The sequence below is a fragment of the Scyliorhinus torazame genome, chromosome 11, assembly GCF_047496885.1.
Source record: "Scyliorhinus torazame isolate Kashiwa2021f chromosome 11, sScyTor2.1, whole genome shotgun sequence".
NCBI classification, from domain to species: Eukaryota; Metazoa; Chordata; class Chondrichthyes; order Carcharhiniformes; family Scyliorhinidae; genus Scyliorhinus; species Scyliorhinus torazame.
Window position 1 is genome coordinate 6456840 of NC_092717.1, and position 17428 is coordinate 6474267.

Below are 17428 nucleotides of genomic sequence, written 5' to 3' on the forward strand. Positions count from 1 at the left end.
CGCGGCACAAAAACTGTTTATTGGATATTTATGGTTTTGTTAGCTGCATTTGTTGTGGCAGTGGAAAGAGGAAATCCCAATGTGAGAGGATTAGTTTCGAGCTTAATAAGTCTTTTAATATCACAGCATTTTCCACCCCTTTCTATAAAGCCCTTGTCACTTTTGTCACAATTTTTTTTCTCTGTCCAGACTAGATTATATCACCTCATTCCCTCGCTTCCTGTAATATTGCCAAGAAACAAATTGCGCCAACCACAAATTCCCAGTGGATGTTGGTGGATTAGCACCTAGGTTAGTATCATCAGCATCTGTTTGGGGAAAAGAAAAAGCGAAAGTGGAAAAGATTGTTTCCAAATTGGAGAAGTAGGAAAAGTTGGCCATAATGTTTTTGCACGCTTTATCGTATCCCTCTATTTTGCCTTAATAACAGTTTTCTACAATCACTGTGTAGGACTTACCTTATCAAAAGTGCCATGAGTTTCCAAACAACCTCTTGTTGAACATGAACTTAATTCTTTGGCAAGTTGCTCGGCAAAACAGTTGCACAAGGAAGAAAATTTGAAGCAACAATCGCCATGTAGTACAATGCATCCGGCAGACTCTACCCTGCAATAACAGAATGTTTCCCGGCGATCCCGAGTGTGTTCTCCCTGAAATATAGTGCGGTACGTTCTAACCAGTGTGCTCAACCTCACTACATTATTGGAGGTGGATTTTAAGACTTGGTGACGATGGAACTCTCAGGCCGTTACAATCTCTCAGACCAGCTGAATGGGTTTTTGGATGCCGTGTCCCATTTGACGTGACAATTAAGACAGCAGCGAGAATGTTGGAGGATCTCTTCCGCCTTGGATGGTATGCAGATGAAGAGCAGACACTCAGTCCAGTTGTTGCTGTTTGCCCAGCTCTGCTGCTGCTCCTCACTGGCATCACCGGCTCATCAATGGCACGGCTGTGTTAATCGTCCTGGGTATCTTGCCAGACTGGCATGCAGTCTGTCTTTGACAGTAGTGAATATTTTCACCCGGTGGAAAAACAGCAGTTGGCATTGCACTTCTTTGAGTCAGCTGCTGTGTGATTGATGTCACGTAGCGCCTCAAAGGATTTTGTAGCATAATGGTTCAAGCCTTCTCACCAACATGAACTGATGAACGGAAACAACATTCTTGAACTTCACAAACTTCAGTTTAAGTATGTGCAAAATCTTGTGTTTGTGCAGCTGATGGCAATTTTGTTTCCCATTATTTGAAACCAGATCTGAATTTCAGTGTAAATTAACTTTCAAGCCCATGACACGTTCCAAACGTTGCTAGGTTTCTGTGAGACCGTGCCAGCAACCCGTACATTTTGATCAGTCTTCAAGAGCAAGAGGTGTAAAATGTAGCCAAACTGCCTCAATGCAAAGCCCGAAAGGAACAGTTGAAAAGTAGTTCCTGAGGTTGAACCCCTCGACTGATTGAAGCAGAACTTGTGGGGCCTGAGAAAGATCTAGTTCTGGGAAGCGTCTGATAACGGTTTCATTGCAGTATGAAACTGGAGTGAAGAGCTATTTATTAACCATATTTGGATAAATGAGTAAACTAATCGTATTAATATATTTGGATGTGAAAAGTGATATTAGAATCTTTAATTTAGTGCTTGGTATTGAGTCCATTATTCCTGGTGGGAATGTTTCAACGGAGGTAGTTTTATCTGAAAAAAACTGTCTCCACAGATGATTCCCTGTTTGCAATTAGTGCCTCGTGTTAACCTTATTTTGGCCTCACATTTCGTAAGGGATTATTTGTAGGTCAGTGCTCTGTTGGATTTGGGTCTCCTTGGAGAGACTGTAATGTGTAGGGTTTGGAAGAGAAATTAATGCAGCAATTTGTCAAGCTATAATTTGAATAAGTGCTCAGAGCATTGGTTTGCTACTTTTTGAAAAAAATCCTTCCGCCCCCAAAAAAGAGACGGTGAAGTGGAAAATGGTGTCATGGAATTGGTAGACGCACAGCACAAAAACAGATGCCTGTTGCTCACATGATGTTGCAGGTATTTTATACGTGAAAAAAGTAAATCAATCCAGATGGAACTGTGTTTAGTCATGTAGAAGTCAAATGTATTCTGCTTATATACGAGTCTCTAAATGACCTTGGTGTAGGGTTACTCATCAGTTTCTGACCGAGTGACTTCATTCCAAGCAATGACATGCAAGACCTACAATAGCGCCATTCGATCTGCTTCATAGTTTCAGTGACAGGGCATGTGTTTTTGCTTAAACATATTTCAATAGGACGTTTTCACACAGTGTGGGACACGGGACTGCGGTTAATTCATCTCCTGTACTATTTGCCTCATGTGATTCAAGGTACCTCTGGAGCAATGGGCTCTATAATTTGCTGCGCTGATTGACATCTGCCTCGACCCTAACCAACAACGTCTGAGACTGGAACTTTAAATCACAGCTGAGCACTGAATTTTCCAATCTCTGAACTCTCTCGATTGGAATCAACCAGTTAAAAAGAATACAGAGTGGCTTGGAAGACAATGGAGCAGCCTGTCACTCGGAGTTAGTAGTTACGATCCAATGTTATAAAGAAACGTTAGCGCTCCCAGGGTGTCATCTTCAGTCATTAGACTCTGTAGCAGGGGGAGACTACAGAGCTCAGGATAATGGGTAATATCCACACGCATGGGTTTTGTCCGGGTGCTCCGGTTTCCTCCCACAAGTCCCGAAAGACGTGCTTGTTAGGTGAATTGGACATTCTGAATTCTCCCTGTGTCCCCGAACAGGCGCCGGAGTGTGACAACTCGGGGATTTTCACAGTATCTTCAGTGCAGTGTTAATGTAAGCCTACGTGTGACAATAAAGATTATTGTTACTACGTTATAGACCCAGGAGAAATGAACAGAAATGTAACATTTGTGTCTGGCATGCCAAACTGTGCACGGTTACGAACAGCCCATTATTGAACGAACATTAAAGTAATTGAAAGTGTAGATTAAACAGTATGACGTCAGAGTTGGAAAACGGGTTTGATGAGGGACATAAGTCTGGATAAGGCCATTCAGCCCCTCAAACCTGTTCTGTCATTCAATGAGATCCTGGCTTATCTGTATCTTAGCTCCATTTAACTGCCTTGGCTTCATTTCCTTTTATACTCTTGTCTAGCAAAAATCTGTCGATCTCCCATTTAAAATTATTAATTGAAATGCTGTTTTCCATCATTTTTGGGAAGGAGTCTTTCCTATCTTTTCTCTTGAATGGGCCGGCTCTGAATTTAAGGTGTCCTAGATTCTCCCACCTGTGGAAAATGCTTCTCCTGAACTACACTACCAATTCCTTTTGAAATCCGAAAAACCTCTATCACATCACCCCTTAACTTTCCAGATTGCAGGGAATACAAACCTTGTTTATGTCAACTTTATGCATGATACCCAGAATGTGAGAAACTGGGACTCCTTCCACTAGAACAGAGAAAGCGAAGAGATTTTGTGGAGTTTTTATTTGAAATTAATGCAGGTTTAGTCTGAGTGAGTCGGAAAATGTTGTTTACTCAGGTTAAGGAGTCAGCGACATTGTGGTCATCACTGAGTGAGGAAGGGAGTTAAAGTAATCACTTTTCTTTAGCAGTTGTTGGAGCTTTGTCACAGGGAGTGTTTGAGGCAGTGGTTGCGATGTTCTCCCATCGCAGCCCCTGGCTCAATTGATTGGCACCATCTTAAACATTCGGTGCCTTCACTACCAGCACACAGTGGCAGCAGTGTCTACAAGATGTACGGCAGCAACTCATCAAGCCTCCTTCGACAGCACCCTTCAAACCTGTGACCACTTGGAAGGACGAGGGCAGCAGGCGCCTAGGAACACGACCACCCCCTGGAGGTTCCTCGCCAAGCCGCACGCCATCCTGACTTGGAAATATATCACCGCTCCTTCATTGTCGCTGGGTCAAAATCCTGGAACTCCCTTCCTAACAGCACCGTGGATGTGCCCAGACCACGTGGATTGCAGCGATCCAAGAAGTGGCTTATCACCACGTGGGGGGGAAATTTGCGAATGCTCTTCGGGAGAGTTCAAACTAATTCAGCAGGGGGATGGGAACCTGAATTGTAGCTCCAGTGTACAGGAGGGTGAGAGTAGTGAGGTCATGATTAAGGTTTCAAGGTCGCAGGAGTGTACCGGCAGACAGGAAGGTGGTTTGAAGTGTGCCTACTTCAACGGCAGGAGCATCCGGAATAAAGTGGGTGAACTTGCAGCATGGGTTGGTACCTGGGACTTCGATGTTGTGGTCATTTCGGAGACAAGAGGGGGCGATTCTCCAATATGGAGCCCAAGTGTTCGCGCCATCGTGAACGCCGTCGCGTTTCACGGCGGCGCGAACCGGGCCCAGGTACGACTGATTCTGACCCCCACAGGGGGCCAGCACGGCACTGGAGCGGTTCACGCCGGTGGCGCCGCGCAAACCTGCGCATGCACGGGGGACTTCTTTAGCGCGCCGGCCCCGACTCAACATGGCGTCGGTGTTCAGGGGCCGGCCGCGCCACAAAGTAGGCCCGGGGGGGGGGGGGGGGGCGGGCAGCTCACCGATCAGTGGGCCCCGATCACGGGCCAGGCCCCATATGAGGGGCCCCCGTTGAAGGAGCCCCCCCCCCACAGGCCGCCACCCGACCCTTCGCGCAGAGTTTCCGCCGGCAGCGACAAGGGGTGAACAGCGCCGGCGGGACTTTGTCGTATCGGCGCGGCCGCTCGGCCCATCAGTGCCGGAGAATCGGCGGCCCCGCTGATTCCAGTGGCCCGCGGCCAGCGCCGCACCAAATGCGGCGGCGCAAATGGCGCCGATTCTCCGCACCTCGGAGAATCGCACGCTGGCGTCTTGGCACGGTTGCGCCGATTCTCCAGCCTGGCGCAGGGCTCGGAGAATCGCCCCCATGGTAGAGCATGGACAGGTATGGTTGTTGCAGGTTCCGGGGTTTAGATGCTTCAGTAAGCTCAGGGAAGGTGGTAAAAGAGGGGGAGGGGTGGCATTGTTAATCAAGGACAGTATTACGGTGGCAGAAAGGACGTTTGATGAGGACTCTTCTACTGAGGTAATATGGGCTGAGGTTAGAAACAAGAAAGGAGAGGTCACCCTGTTGGGAGTTTTCTATAGGCCTCCGAAAAGTTCCAGAGATGCAGAAGAAAGGATTGCAAAGATGGTTCTGGATAGGAGCGAAAGTAACAGGCTAGTTGTTCTGGGGGACTTTAACTTTCCAAATATTGACTGGAAACGCTATGGTTCGAGTACTTTAGATGGGTCAGTTTTTGACCAATGTGTGCAGGAGAGTTTACTGACACAGTATATAGATAGGTCAACAAGAGGCGAGGCCGCATTGGATTTGGTACTAGGTAATGAACCAGGCCATGTGTTCGATTTGGAGGTAGGTGAGCACTTTGGTGATAGTGACCACAATTCGGTTACGTTTACTTTAGTGATGGAAAGGGATAGGTATATACCGCAGGGCAAGAGTTATAGCTGGGGGAAAGGCAATTATGATGTGATTAGGCAAGACTTAGGATTCATAGGATGGGGAAGGAAACTGCAGGGGATGGGCACAATGGAAACGTGGAGCTTGTTCAAGGAACAGCTACTGCGTCTTCTTGATAAGTATGTACCTGTCAGGAAGGAAGTGGTCGAGCGAGGGAACCGTGGTTTACTCAAGTAGTTGAATCACTTGTCAAGAGGAAGAAGGAGGCTTATGTAAAGATGAGACGTGAAGGTTCAGTTAGAGCACTTGAGAGTTACAAGTTAGCCAGGAAGGACCGAAAGAGAGAGCTAAGAAGAGCCAGGAGGGGACATGAGAAGTCTTTGGCAGGTAGGATCAAGGATAACCCTAAAGTTTTCTATAGGTATGTCAGGAATAAAAGAATGACTAGGGTAAGAGTAGGGCCAGTCAAGGACAGTAGTGGGAAGTTGTGCGTCCGAGGAGATAGGAGAGGTGTTAAATGAATATTTTTTGTCAGTATTCACACAGAAAAAAGACAACGTTGTCGAGGAAAATACTGAGATACAGGCTACTCGATTAGACGGGATTGAGGTTCATAAGGAGGAGGTGTTAACAATTCTGGAAAGTGTGAAAGTAGATAAGTCCCCTGGGCCGGATGGGAGTTATCCTAGGTTTCTCTGGGAAGCTAGGGAGGAGATTGCTGAGCCTTTGGCTTTGATCTTTATGTCATCATTGTCTACAGGACTAGTGCCAGAAGACTGGAGGATGGCAAATGTTGTCCCCTTGTTCAAGAAGGGGAGTAGAGACGACCCTAGTGACTATAGACCAGTGACCCTTACTTCTGTTGTGGGCAAAGTCTTGGAAAGGATTATAAGAGATAGGATTTATAATCATCTAGAAAGGAATAATTTGATTAGGGATAGTCAACACGGTTTTGTGAAGGGTAGGTTGTGCCTCACAAATCTTATTGAGTTCTTTGAGAAGGTGACCAAGCAGGTGGACAAGGGTAAAGCAGTTGATGTGGTGTATATGGATTTCAGTAAAGCGTTTGATAAGGTTCCCCACGGTAGGTTATTGCAGAAAATACGGTGGCATGGGATTCAGGGTGATTTAGCGGTTTGGATCAGAAATTGGCTAGCTGGAAGAAGACAAAGGGTGGTGGCTGATGGGAAATGTTCAGACTGGTGTCCAGTTACTAGTGGTGTACCACAAGGATCTGTTTTGGGGCCACTGCTTTTCGTTATCTTTATAAATGACCTGGCGGAGGGCTTAGAAGGATGGGTGAGTAAATTTGCGGATGACACTAAAGCCGGTGGAGTTGTGGACAGTGCGGAAGGATGTTACAAGTTACAGAGGGACATAGATAAGCTGCAGAGCTGGGCTGAGAAGTGGCAAATGGAGTATAATGCAGAAAAGTGTGAGGTGATTCATTTTGGAAGGAATAACAGGAAGACTGAGTACTGGGCTAATGGTAAGATTCTTGGTAGTGTGGTTGAGCAGAGAGATCTCGGTGTCCATGTACATGGATCCCTGAAAGTTGTCACCCAGGTTGATAGGGTTGTTAACAAGGCGTACGGTGTGTTAGCTTTTATTGGTAGAGGGATTGAGTTTCAGAGCCATGAGGTCATGTTGCAGCTGTACAAAACTGGTGCGGCCGCATTTGGAGTATTGCGTGCAGTTCAGGTCGCCACATTATAGGAAGGATGTGGAAGCATTGGAAAGGGTGCAGAGGAGATTTACCAAAATGTTGCCTGGTATGGAGGGAAGATCTTGTGAGGAAAGGCTGAGGGACTTTAGGCTGTTTTCATTAGAGAGAAGAAGGTTAAGAGGTGACTTAATAGAGGCATACAAAATGATCAGAGGATTCGATAGGGTGGACAGTGAGAGCCTTTTTCCTCGGATGGTGATGTCTAGCACGAGGGGACATAGCTTTAACTTGAGGGGAGATAGATATAGGACAGATGTCAGAGGTAGGTTCTTTACTCAGAGTAGTAAGGGCATGGAATGCCCTGCCTGCAACAGTAGTGGACTCGCCAACATGAAGGGCATTTAAATGGTCATTGGATAGACATATGGACAATAAGGGAACAGTGTAGATGGGCTTTAGAGTGGTTTCACAGGTCAGTGCAACATCGAGGGCCGAAGGGCCTGTACTGCGCTGTAATATTCTATTGTCTATTCTCGAGGACAATTGGGATTGGCATCAAGCGCTGGTCGAACCAGTGATGCTCATATCCCATGGAAGAATAAAAATGTGCCCTGCTCCTCCAACACAGTCTGGAGGAGGCGGGATGTTCCCCTCTCTCGTTGACCGTCCCTGCCACCCCCACACATACTTGACATTTTTCCATTCACTCTGTTCTCCTTTTGAAAAATTGCAACGGTCACATTGACTATTTCAATAAACTCTGTTTTAATTACAATATATTCAAGGGATAAGTGCGTAATTTTCAAACCAGTCAGTGAGGTTGTAAGCACAAAGCTGAATCTAATTAGAAGCATCTAAACATTTCAGAGCAATAGAAGAAATCACGAGGGATAATTATAGTGAATACAAAAGTAAACTGAGAATCACGAGCCAATATTCCAAAAGTTTCCTTAAAAACATGTATGAAGATCAAACAAAACAAGTAATTAAGGGCTTGATTATAAAATTAACTTGTGAAATTATATTTAATTTTCTCCCCGTGCTAACCAACTAGTTGGTGATTAAACATGTTTTCTTCATCTCCTGAGATGTGCTTTGTGCATTGTTTCCCACTCCTGCAGTTTAGTGATTGCAGTGTGAACAGTTGAATTCACTTGTTCTAGGCAGTAGAGTGATCCAGAATGTTATGGGTGATTTTGTTGGCCAGTGGGGTGATAACAAGACGAACCGGTAAATTAGCTTCCAGCATTTGATCACCAACGTTTTCCAAAATTGAAGTTCACCACTGCTGTCCTGTGATGATGTGGAGATGTGATGGGCATTGGCCATCTTAAACTCTGAGGCAGATAGCAAGCCAGGTGCCTCAAAGGCACGAGGGCTGGCATCGATCGTCTGCTTTACAAAGGCGCAATGTATTTGCCTCCATGTCAGACGGTCTGAAATCCCAGTAAAGTGCTGTCATAAATTGCAGTGGCAAGCAAGAACAGAAACAGGAGGAGGCCATTCAGCCCCTCAAGACTGCCCTGTCACTCAGACCATGACTGATCTGTACCTCAGCTTCATTAACTTACCTTTGCTCTGCATCTTTTGATATCCTTACTCAACTAACATTTATTGATCTCTCGGCCACCTATTCAAAGGAATTGAAAGGGCTGAAAGTACTTTTTGACCTGGTGTACTGCAGGTTATATGCTTCAGACAGAATATCCCAACATCTCCCTTGCAAATATTAATGGAGCACAGTAAGCAGTCTTACAACACCAGGTTAAAGTCCAACAGGTTTGTTTCGAATCACTAGCTTTCGGAGCACAGCTCCTCCCTCGGGTGAATGAAGAGGTGGGTTCCAGAAACATGTATATGGACAAAGTCAATGATGCAAGACGATACTTTGAATGCGAGTCTTTGCGGGTAATTGAGTCTTTACAGGTCCAGAGATAGGTGTAACCCCAGGTTAAAGAGGTGTGAATTGTCTCAAGCCAGGACAGTTGGTAGGGTTTCACAAGCCCAGGCCAGATGGTGGGGGATGAATGTAATGCGACATGAATCCAAGGTCCCGGTTGAGGCCGTACTCGTGTGTGGAACTTGGCTATAATTTTGTGCTCGGCGATTCTGCGTTGTCGCGCGTCCTGAATGCCACCTTGGCAAACGCTTACCCGAAGATCAGAGGCTGAATGCCCTTGACTGCTGAAGTGTGCCCCGACTGGAAGGGAACATTCCTGCCTGGCGATTGCCGCGCGATGTCCGTTCATCCGTTATCGCAGCGTCTGCATGATCTCACCAATGTACCACGCTTCAGGACATCCTTTCCTTCAGCGTATGAGGTAGACGACGTTGGCCGAGTCGCACGATTATGTACCACGTACCCGGTGGGGTGTTCTCACGTGTAATGGTGGTATCCATATTGATGATCTGGCACATCTTGCAGAGATTGCCATGGCAGGGTTGTGTGGCATCGTGGTCGCTGTTCTGAAGGCTATTTGAGGTTGCGCGGTTGTTTGAAGGCAAGTAGTGGGGGTGTGGGGATGACCTTGGCAAGATGTTCATCTTCATCGATGACGTGTTGAAGGCTGCGAATAAGATATCGTAGTTTCTCCGCTGCGGGGACGTACTGGACGACGGAGGGTACTCTCGGTTGTGTCCCATGTTTGTCTTAGGGGGTCGTTGCGTTTTTTTTGCTGTGGCGCATCGGAACTGTCGATTGATGAGTCGAGCGCCATATCCCGTTCGTACGAGGGCCTCTTTCAGAGTCTGTAGATGTCTGTTACGCCCTTCGTCTGAGCAGATCCTGTGTATCCGGAGGGCTTGTCCATAAGGGCTTGGTTCCATTTTAATGGAGGGCAGCATACAATTCGAAGGAAGTGCCAAGTTAATGATCAATGAGTTATAAACACTCTGAGGTGCACACTTTATTTATTTAGTGAATGCAAAGTCCCTAAGTAGTTTCTTCTGGGCCTGTTGTGTTGAGTGTGGATCGGCCTCCGCTGAGTCTGTGGATTGGACTTTCTTCTCGGAGTGGTGTACAGTTTGCTCTTTCCCACAGGCACATAGGGGACTGGCTCTAAAGCCCTATCTGTGAAGGTTGGCCATACAGGGGCCGTGGCTGGCACTGAACATGTTAAGAATGGACCACTCTTGCCAGGCAGTGTTTGGGTTGGGTTTGAGACCAGTTCCTTGTTTGTCATGTCCAATAATTCCCATTCATTTGTCCAGGAGGGCTTTTGGTGGGAGTCGTACCTTGGGTAGGCTGAAGAGATCAGCATGAAGTGGCAGGTGAGGGGGCATTGCAAACTATTCCCATCATTTTGTGGGTTGTTGCAAGTTGGTGGACATGTGGAAGAGTGAGGTTTGCCAGGACAGGGAGCCAAGGGAGTGGTGTTAAGGGGAGTGTTCCAGTAATGATACACATTGTAACATTCAGCTGGATGTCAACTCTGTGTGTTGGAGTTGGGTGGTGCTTTAACTTGTAGTCATTCATTTTGATAAGCTCTTTATTGGCTTTTGCGTTGTAAAGATGCAACAAGCTGGATACTGTATTTGCAGGACTTGCCTTGAGTCGGCATGTGTTTCAGTATTGTTCAAGTTTTGACAAGTCCTTGTTCAGGGTCGGGTCCAAGGTTTTGAAGTCGGGGATTTGAGTTGCGAGGCAGATGCCGTCGCCATATATGAATTTTGAGGAGTGAAAAATTAAACAGATTGGATCCCGAGTGGAGTCCATTGGTTTGTTGTTTCCATGGAACTTTTGCCTGGTCTGAGTGAATTCTGAACTATCGATTGTTCAACAGTGTTCCAGGGGGAAGTGTTCCAGGGGACACTCAGACCCAGGTCAATGTTGTCAAACAGAACATGATCAGATTAATCCCAAGACATCCATGAGAATGCTCGTCTCGCACCCGTGACGGGAAGGCCAGTGACATCTTCAGGAAGAGGCCAGTGTGCAAAATGGTGTTAATCACTCTGAAAATACTGAAAATAGGACCACATTTCCTTTAAGACTCGCTGCATAACCGGTTTTTGCAGTGCATTGTAGCAGGAAGCTAGGTTTTATTACTGGGTCTATATGACACGAGGCATAGAATCAGAAGCATGCAGCACAGTAGCCGGCCTCTCAGCCCATCACGTCTGTGGCAGAAGGTAGGCATTGACTGACCTGCATGATACAGTGCCATTCACAACTTCAGGCCATCTGCAACTGTAACATGCTTGATACAGTGAATTTCTAAAACTAGATTTTAAAATGCAATTCTTCTGTTTGTCTTCCATTACACAGCTATGGAAAAGCAGCATTTTGCTTAGAGGAGCTTATGATGACGAACCCTCACAATCACCTGTACTGTCAGCACTATGCAGAGGTAGGTGCGAGACGAGCATTCTCATGGATGTCTTGGGATTAATCTGATCATGTTCTGTTTGACAACATTGACCTGGGTCTGAGTGTCAGCTGTGGTCAGCGAATAGCCACCCTGCCTCTGGGGTTGAGAGTTGAAGTCCCACACAGGAGACTTGAGCACGTGGTCCAAGCTGACCGTCGAGAGCAGTACTGAGGGAACATTACACCGCCAGAGGTGTCATCTTTCAAATGTGATGTTAAATTGAGTCCCCACTTGCACTCTCAAGATGCACCACAATTTTGAAGAAAGAGTTCAGCCCTAACCAATATTTATCCCTCAACCAATATCACAAAAACAGATGATAAAGTTATTATCACACTGCTGTTTAGTTTATGGGACCTTGCATTGTGCAAATTAGCTGCTATGTTTCCTACATTACAACATTACAATTGACTGTAAAGTGCTTTGCCATATCCTGATGTCATGAGAGGTGCTTTAGAAGCACAAGTCTTTTTTTTCCCAATTGAATGAAAGGTTGGCTAACATTTACGTCGTGCTTTTCATTTTTAAACAATTTTTTTTTTTTTTTTTTTAAAGAGTACCCAATTCATTTTTCCCAATTAAGGGGCAATTTAACGTGGCCAATCCACCTAGCCTGCACATCTTTGGGTTGTGGAGGCGGAACCAACGCAAACACTGGGAGAGTGTGCAAACTCCACACGGGCAGTGACCCAGAGCCGGGATCGAACCTGGGACCTCAGCGCCGGGCTAGGCTAACCGCTGCACCACCGTGCTGCCCTGTGCTTTTCATGACCGAAGGACATCCCATTACACTTTCCAGCCAGTTAAGTAGTTTTGACGTGTAGTCACTGTTATAAGGTAGCAAATTTGACGGCCTATTCGCAAACAGCAAATTCCCAAAACAGCAGAGTGGTAATATCCAGATAGCTGTTTGTGGAACCTTCCCATACACACATTGCCTGCAGTGTTTGAGTTACACGTTTACAGGAGACATGAAACTGAGAAATGTTCTAAACAGTGGGAAGGATAGTGCCAGACTTCAGGAAAACGTAAAAACAGAAAATGCTGGAATTACTCAGGGCCTGGAAGCATTTGTGGAGAGAAATGGAGTTAGGGTTTCAGGTCCATGATCTTGTGTCAAAATTGGAAAATGTTAGAGATGTAGTAACAGATTGGTTGTGTGCAGTATATTTCCTGCGAATGTATGGAAATGTGCAGCATATGTTGAAGCTTCTGTGAAGCTATTGTCATGGCCTAGTCCAAAGATGCGCACGTTAAGTGGATTAGCCATGCTAAATTGCCTCATAGGGTGGGGTTGGAGGAATAAGATGGGGGATTGGGCCTAGGTAGGGTGGTCTTTCGAAGGGTTGGCTAAGACTCGATAGGCCGAATGGCCTCCTTCTGCACTGTAGGAACTCTGATTCTGTGGTGCACTATTGAGTTGAGAGAGTAGCCAATCCAAAATAGGCCAGGTACTGAAACGCTGAGCCTGGATACAGAAGGACAAAAGCATTCAGCTCCTAGCTGTGACTCTACTTTTGATTAGATAGTCACAACGAAATGGAGCTGTACCTCCCAAATATAATCTCGAAGGACCAAACGTGCTTAGTGAAGGGCTGACCGTTGTATATGTCGCCAGTTAAATGTTGTCCACTGGTCGTCCACAATGCTTGAACCGGAGGTGATAGTATCTCTCAATGCTGAAAAGGCATTTGACAGAGTGGAATGGGAGTATTTATTTGAGATTCTTGGGAGTTTTGGATTTGGCCATGAATGTATTTCTTGGATTAATCTGTTGTATAAGGCCCCCACTTCCAGTGTTCGTACAAACGCCTTGAATTCTGAGTATTTTCCCTTGAATAGGGGCACTAGACAAGGCTGTCCACTGTCCCCACTCCTGTTCTCTCTGGCAATAGAGCCGCTCGCTATAACGCTGAGGCCTTCTGGTAAGCAGAGGGGGATTAGTCAGGGAGGGATGGAGCAGCGGGCTTTACACGGATGATTTACTTCTTCAGCCTCCTCCATAGACAACATAATGAAGTTATTTAATACCTTTGGCTCCTTCTCTGGGTGTAAATTGAACTTAGGCAAGAGTGAATGTTTCCGGGGCAGCACGGTGGCGCAGTGGGTTAGCCCTGCTGTCTCACGGCGCTGAGGTCCCAGGTTCGATCCCGGCTCTGGGTCACTGTCCGTGTGGAGTTTGCACATTCTCCCCGTGTTTGCGTGGGTTTCACCCCCACAACCCAAAAATGTGTAAGCTAGGTGGATTGGCCACGCTAAATTGCCCCTTAATTGGAAAAAATGAAATGGGTACTCTCAATTTTTTTTTTAAAACAGTGAATGTTTCCCGGTTAACCCCCCCTGGGAGGCGAGCCAACTAGGATATTAACGTTTCACCTTGCTAAGACAAACATCTGCTATCCGGCGGCCCGGGTGGCCCACAACTGGACCTCACTTCAGAAGTTACATTACACCAGTTGGGTTAACAGTATCAAAGAAGAATGCAGAGGTGGAACAACCTCCCCGCTATCCTTAGCAAGTAGGGTTCAAACTATTAAAATGAAAGTGTTCCCGAGGTTTTTCTTTTTCTTTCAGTGTCTCCCCATTTTCTTTCCCAAATCCTTTTTTATCAAGGTCAATAAACTGATATCCATTTTTATTTGGGTGGGTATGAGTCCGTGTGTTTTTCTCCAAAGGGACAGACAGTAGGGGGGCTTGGCCCTCCCCATTCGTTGTTATATTACTGGGCAGCTAACGTTCAAATATATTGTTGCGGTTCAGCAATGCCGGGTCCATTTGGGGGGAACTGGAAGCTTGTTCCTGTATAACTTCTACTCTTGCTATAGTCACTGCACCGTTGCCTTTTTCCCCTGGGTTTTGTCTCAAACCCAGTCAGTGGTGGTCATCTGCTTTAGGGTTTGGAAACAGTTTAGACATCGCTTCAAGATGCCTTCTCTGTCTTCGCTAGCTCCTATTTGCAATAATCACCTTTTCCTCCCCGTTGGTTTGGTCTTGACAATTACATTTTGGGAGGTGAAGGGTCTGGAGCGGTTTGGGGGCCTGTTCGTGGACGGGAGCTTTGCCAGTTTCAGGGAGTGAATTCCAGCTGCCCAATTCCAGTCTCTTTACATATTTCCGGGTTCGTGACTTTTCACGTAGTGCTTTTCCCTCCTTTCCTTTGGCGCCACCTTCTTCCCTGATGAGGAAGATTCTGCCTCTGGCTTGGCCTGATGGGGGGCCTATTTTGTACCTATATGGTCAGATCTTTCGGATTCTGGACCATTGAGTGGTGTGAGGGGGAAATGGGAAGGTGAATTGGGTCCCATTCTTACTGGTGAGGTGTGGAGTGAGGCCCATCATAGGGTCAACTCCTCATGTGCTCGACTTGAGCCTGATTCAGTTTAAGGTATTACATTGGACGCACTTGACTAGGGCAAGGATGAGCGGGTTCTTTGCCAGTGTTGAGGACAGGTGTGATCGCTGTTCTCATGGGCCGGCTAACCATACGCATATATTCTGTCCTGCCCCAGACTGATGGGCTTTCGGCTTCATTTCTTAATACCATGTTGGAGATATTCCATGTGGATGTTGGATTCGCTGGTGATTCACTCTGGGGTAGAGGCAAATGTTGTCGCCTTTGCCTCATTGATAACCCGGAGGCAAATATTGCTGACTGGAGGTCTCCCACTCCGCCCCGTGTCTCTACTTGGCTGAGTCACTTAATGCCATTCCTGCTTTTGGAGAAGGTCAAGTTCACTATTGGAGTGAAAGCAGACCAAGGCAGGCCAGCAGCACGGTTCAATTCTCGTACCAGCCTCCCCGAACAGGCGCCGGAATGTGGCAACTCGGGGCTTTTCACAGTAACTTCATTTGAAGCCTACTTGTGACAAGCAATATTCATTCATTTCAATGGAGAGGTCCTGTCTAAGATGGCAGCCATTTATTTCCTATTTTAAGGATTTATTCACCATCAGTTGTTCGGGGGTTTAGGTTAGTTTTTGTATTTAAATTAATTAGGTGTGTGTTTTTCTCTTTTGTGATGTTTTGCCCTTTTTTCTTTTTGCTTGTTCTGGTATTAATTATGATGATAAAATGTTTTAATAAACATTAAAATAAACCCAGTTGGGCTGAATGGCTTGCTTTTTTGTGGTAAAATCTATCTAACCACAACACCAATACCATTCCAAAGTTGTTCTAACTGGATCACAAAAAGGCACTTCAGATTTTACAAGACAATGTAAATAGTTCATCAAGAACTGCGTGCTTCTAATCCAAGAGCACAGTGCATGGCTTTACAGTGCATTGCAAACCCAGCCATTACATTTCATTATTCTTGTAAGCTTCTGTGTCTTACAGGTGAAATACACCCAAGGTGGACTGGAAAGCTTGGAAATCTCTCGGAAGTATTTTTCCCAGGCACTGAAACTAAACAACAGAAACATGCGTGCATTGTTTGGGCTTTACATGGTAAGCTGGAACACGTTGAGTGAACTTTCCCCTCATTCAGTAACGTCATATAGTAGTTCAGTGGAGAAGTTCGACCGCTTTTCATTCATAACCATTGTAACCATGACACAGTGATGGAATGATACAGCACAGATAGACACCATTCTGCCATCATATCTGTGTTGGCCCTTTGAAACAACTATCCAATTAGTCCCACTCTGCTCCTTCCCGAGAGCCCTGCGATTCTGTTTATTTCTTCGCTAATTCATAGAATTTCCAGTGCAGAAAGAGGCCATTCTGCCCATCGCGTCTGCACCAGCCTTGGAAAGAACACCCTACCCAAGCCCACACCTCCACCCAATACCCGTAACCCCACCCAACCTTTTTGGACACAGGGCAATTTATCACGGCCAATCCACCTAACCTGCACGTCTTTGGACTGTGGGAGGAAACCGGAGCACCCGGAGGAAACCCACGCACACGCGGGGAGAACGTGCAGACTCCGCACAGACAGTGACCCAAGCTGGAAATCGAAACTGCGACCCTGGAGCTCTGAAGCAACTGTGCTAACCACTGTGCCACCGTTACGCCCTCCTATTATCCTATTCCTTTTTGGAAGTTATTATTGAATCTGGTTTCTATCGAGCATCCCGTTCCAGATCACAACGCACTATTTTTAACAACTTGCGCCTTTTACCCTCAATCCGTCACCACTGCTCACTGATAATCCTGACATTAAAAACAATTTATCCGTGTCTGCTCTATCATTTTAAACACTCGATTAACTCTCCCTTAACCTTCTCTGCTCTTGAGGAGAACAATCCCGACTTCTCCAGCCTCTCGGTGTGCGTTGAAGAGCTGAAGAAGCAGTCTGTCAGAATTTGATGCCTTTATTTCACCTGTATTATGTACATTTTCTTTGCTCTAAACAGTAACGCGAAGCTGTTGGAACATTCTGAAACGTGTTTCCACTTGGGGATTTTTAATGCAATAGATTCTTTCTGCTTCTAGTTTGCACGATCTCTGTTTTGCCAGTGAAAGCTCTGGATGGTCAAAGGCAAAATCCATGCAATATCCTACCTCGTGCTAAGGTGTACTCTAGCATAGTAAAAATGGGAAATGTTATTTTGCACAATACACACCCAATGCAGGAAGAAGTCGAAATGATGTTTTTCTTCTCCCCTTCCTTTGCAGTCGGCAAGTCATATTGCATCTAACCCTAAGGCTAATGCTAAAATGAAAAAGGACAATTTGAGGTATGCCACTTGGGCAGCTACACAGATCAACAAAGCCTATCAGGTGAGTAAGAAAAGAACACGACATGCTAATTTAGTCAGCTTTGCCCCAGTCCCATTCTGGTTGAACTTCGTTGAGATGGTGACGAGTAATGACAGAAAGAGGTCAAGAACTTTCAACATGGTGGGCTGTGCACAAGGGAGATGGTAAAAGGAAGTTGCCTTGGATTCTGGGATGGGCTGGTGTACAGTATGGCTTCACGTAGCATTGTGTGTGAGAAATCAGT

The 17428-nt window shown here is 46.0% G+C and overlaps 1 protein-coding gene across 1 annotated transcript in view; it reads left to right on the forward strand.

Annotated features, from left to right (window-relative positions):
• The window catches only part of emc2 (ER membrane protein complex subunit 2), a 119822-nt gene that overhangs the window by 62778 nt on the left and 39616 nt on the right, over window positions 1-17428 (forward strand). Inside the window, exons 8-10 of the mRNA XM_072466878.1 lie at window positions 11379-11460; window positions 15817-15927; window positions 17101-17205. Coding sequence (XP_072322979.1) covers window positions 11379-11460; window positions 15817-15927; window positions 17101-17205 — 298 coding nt within the window. The remainder of the gene's footprint in view (window positions 1-11378; window positions 11461-15816; window positions 15928-17100; window positions 17206-17428) is intronic.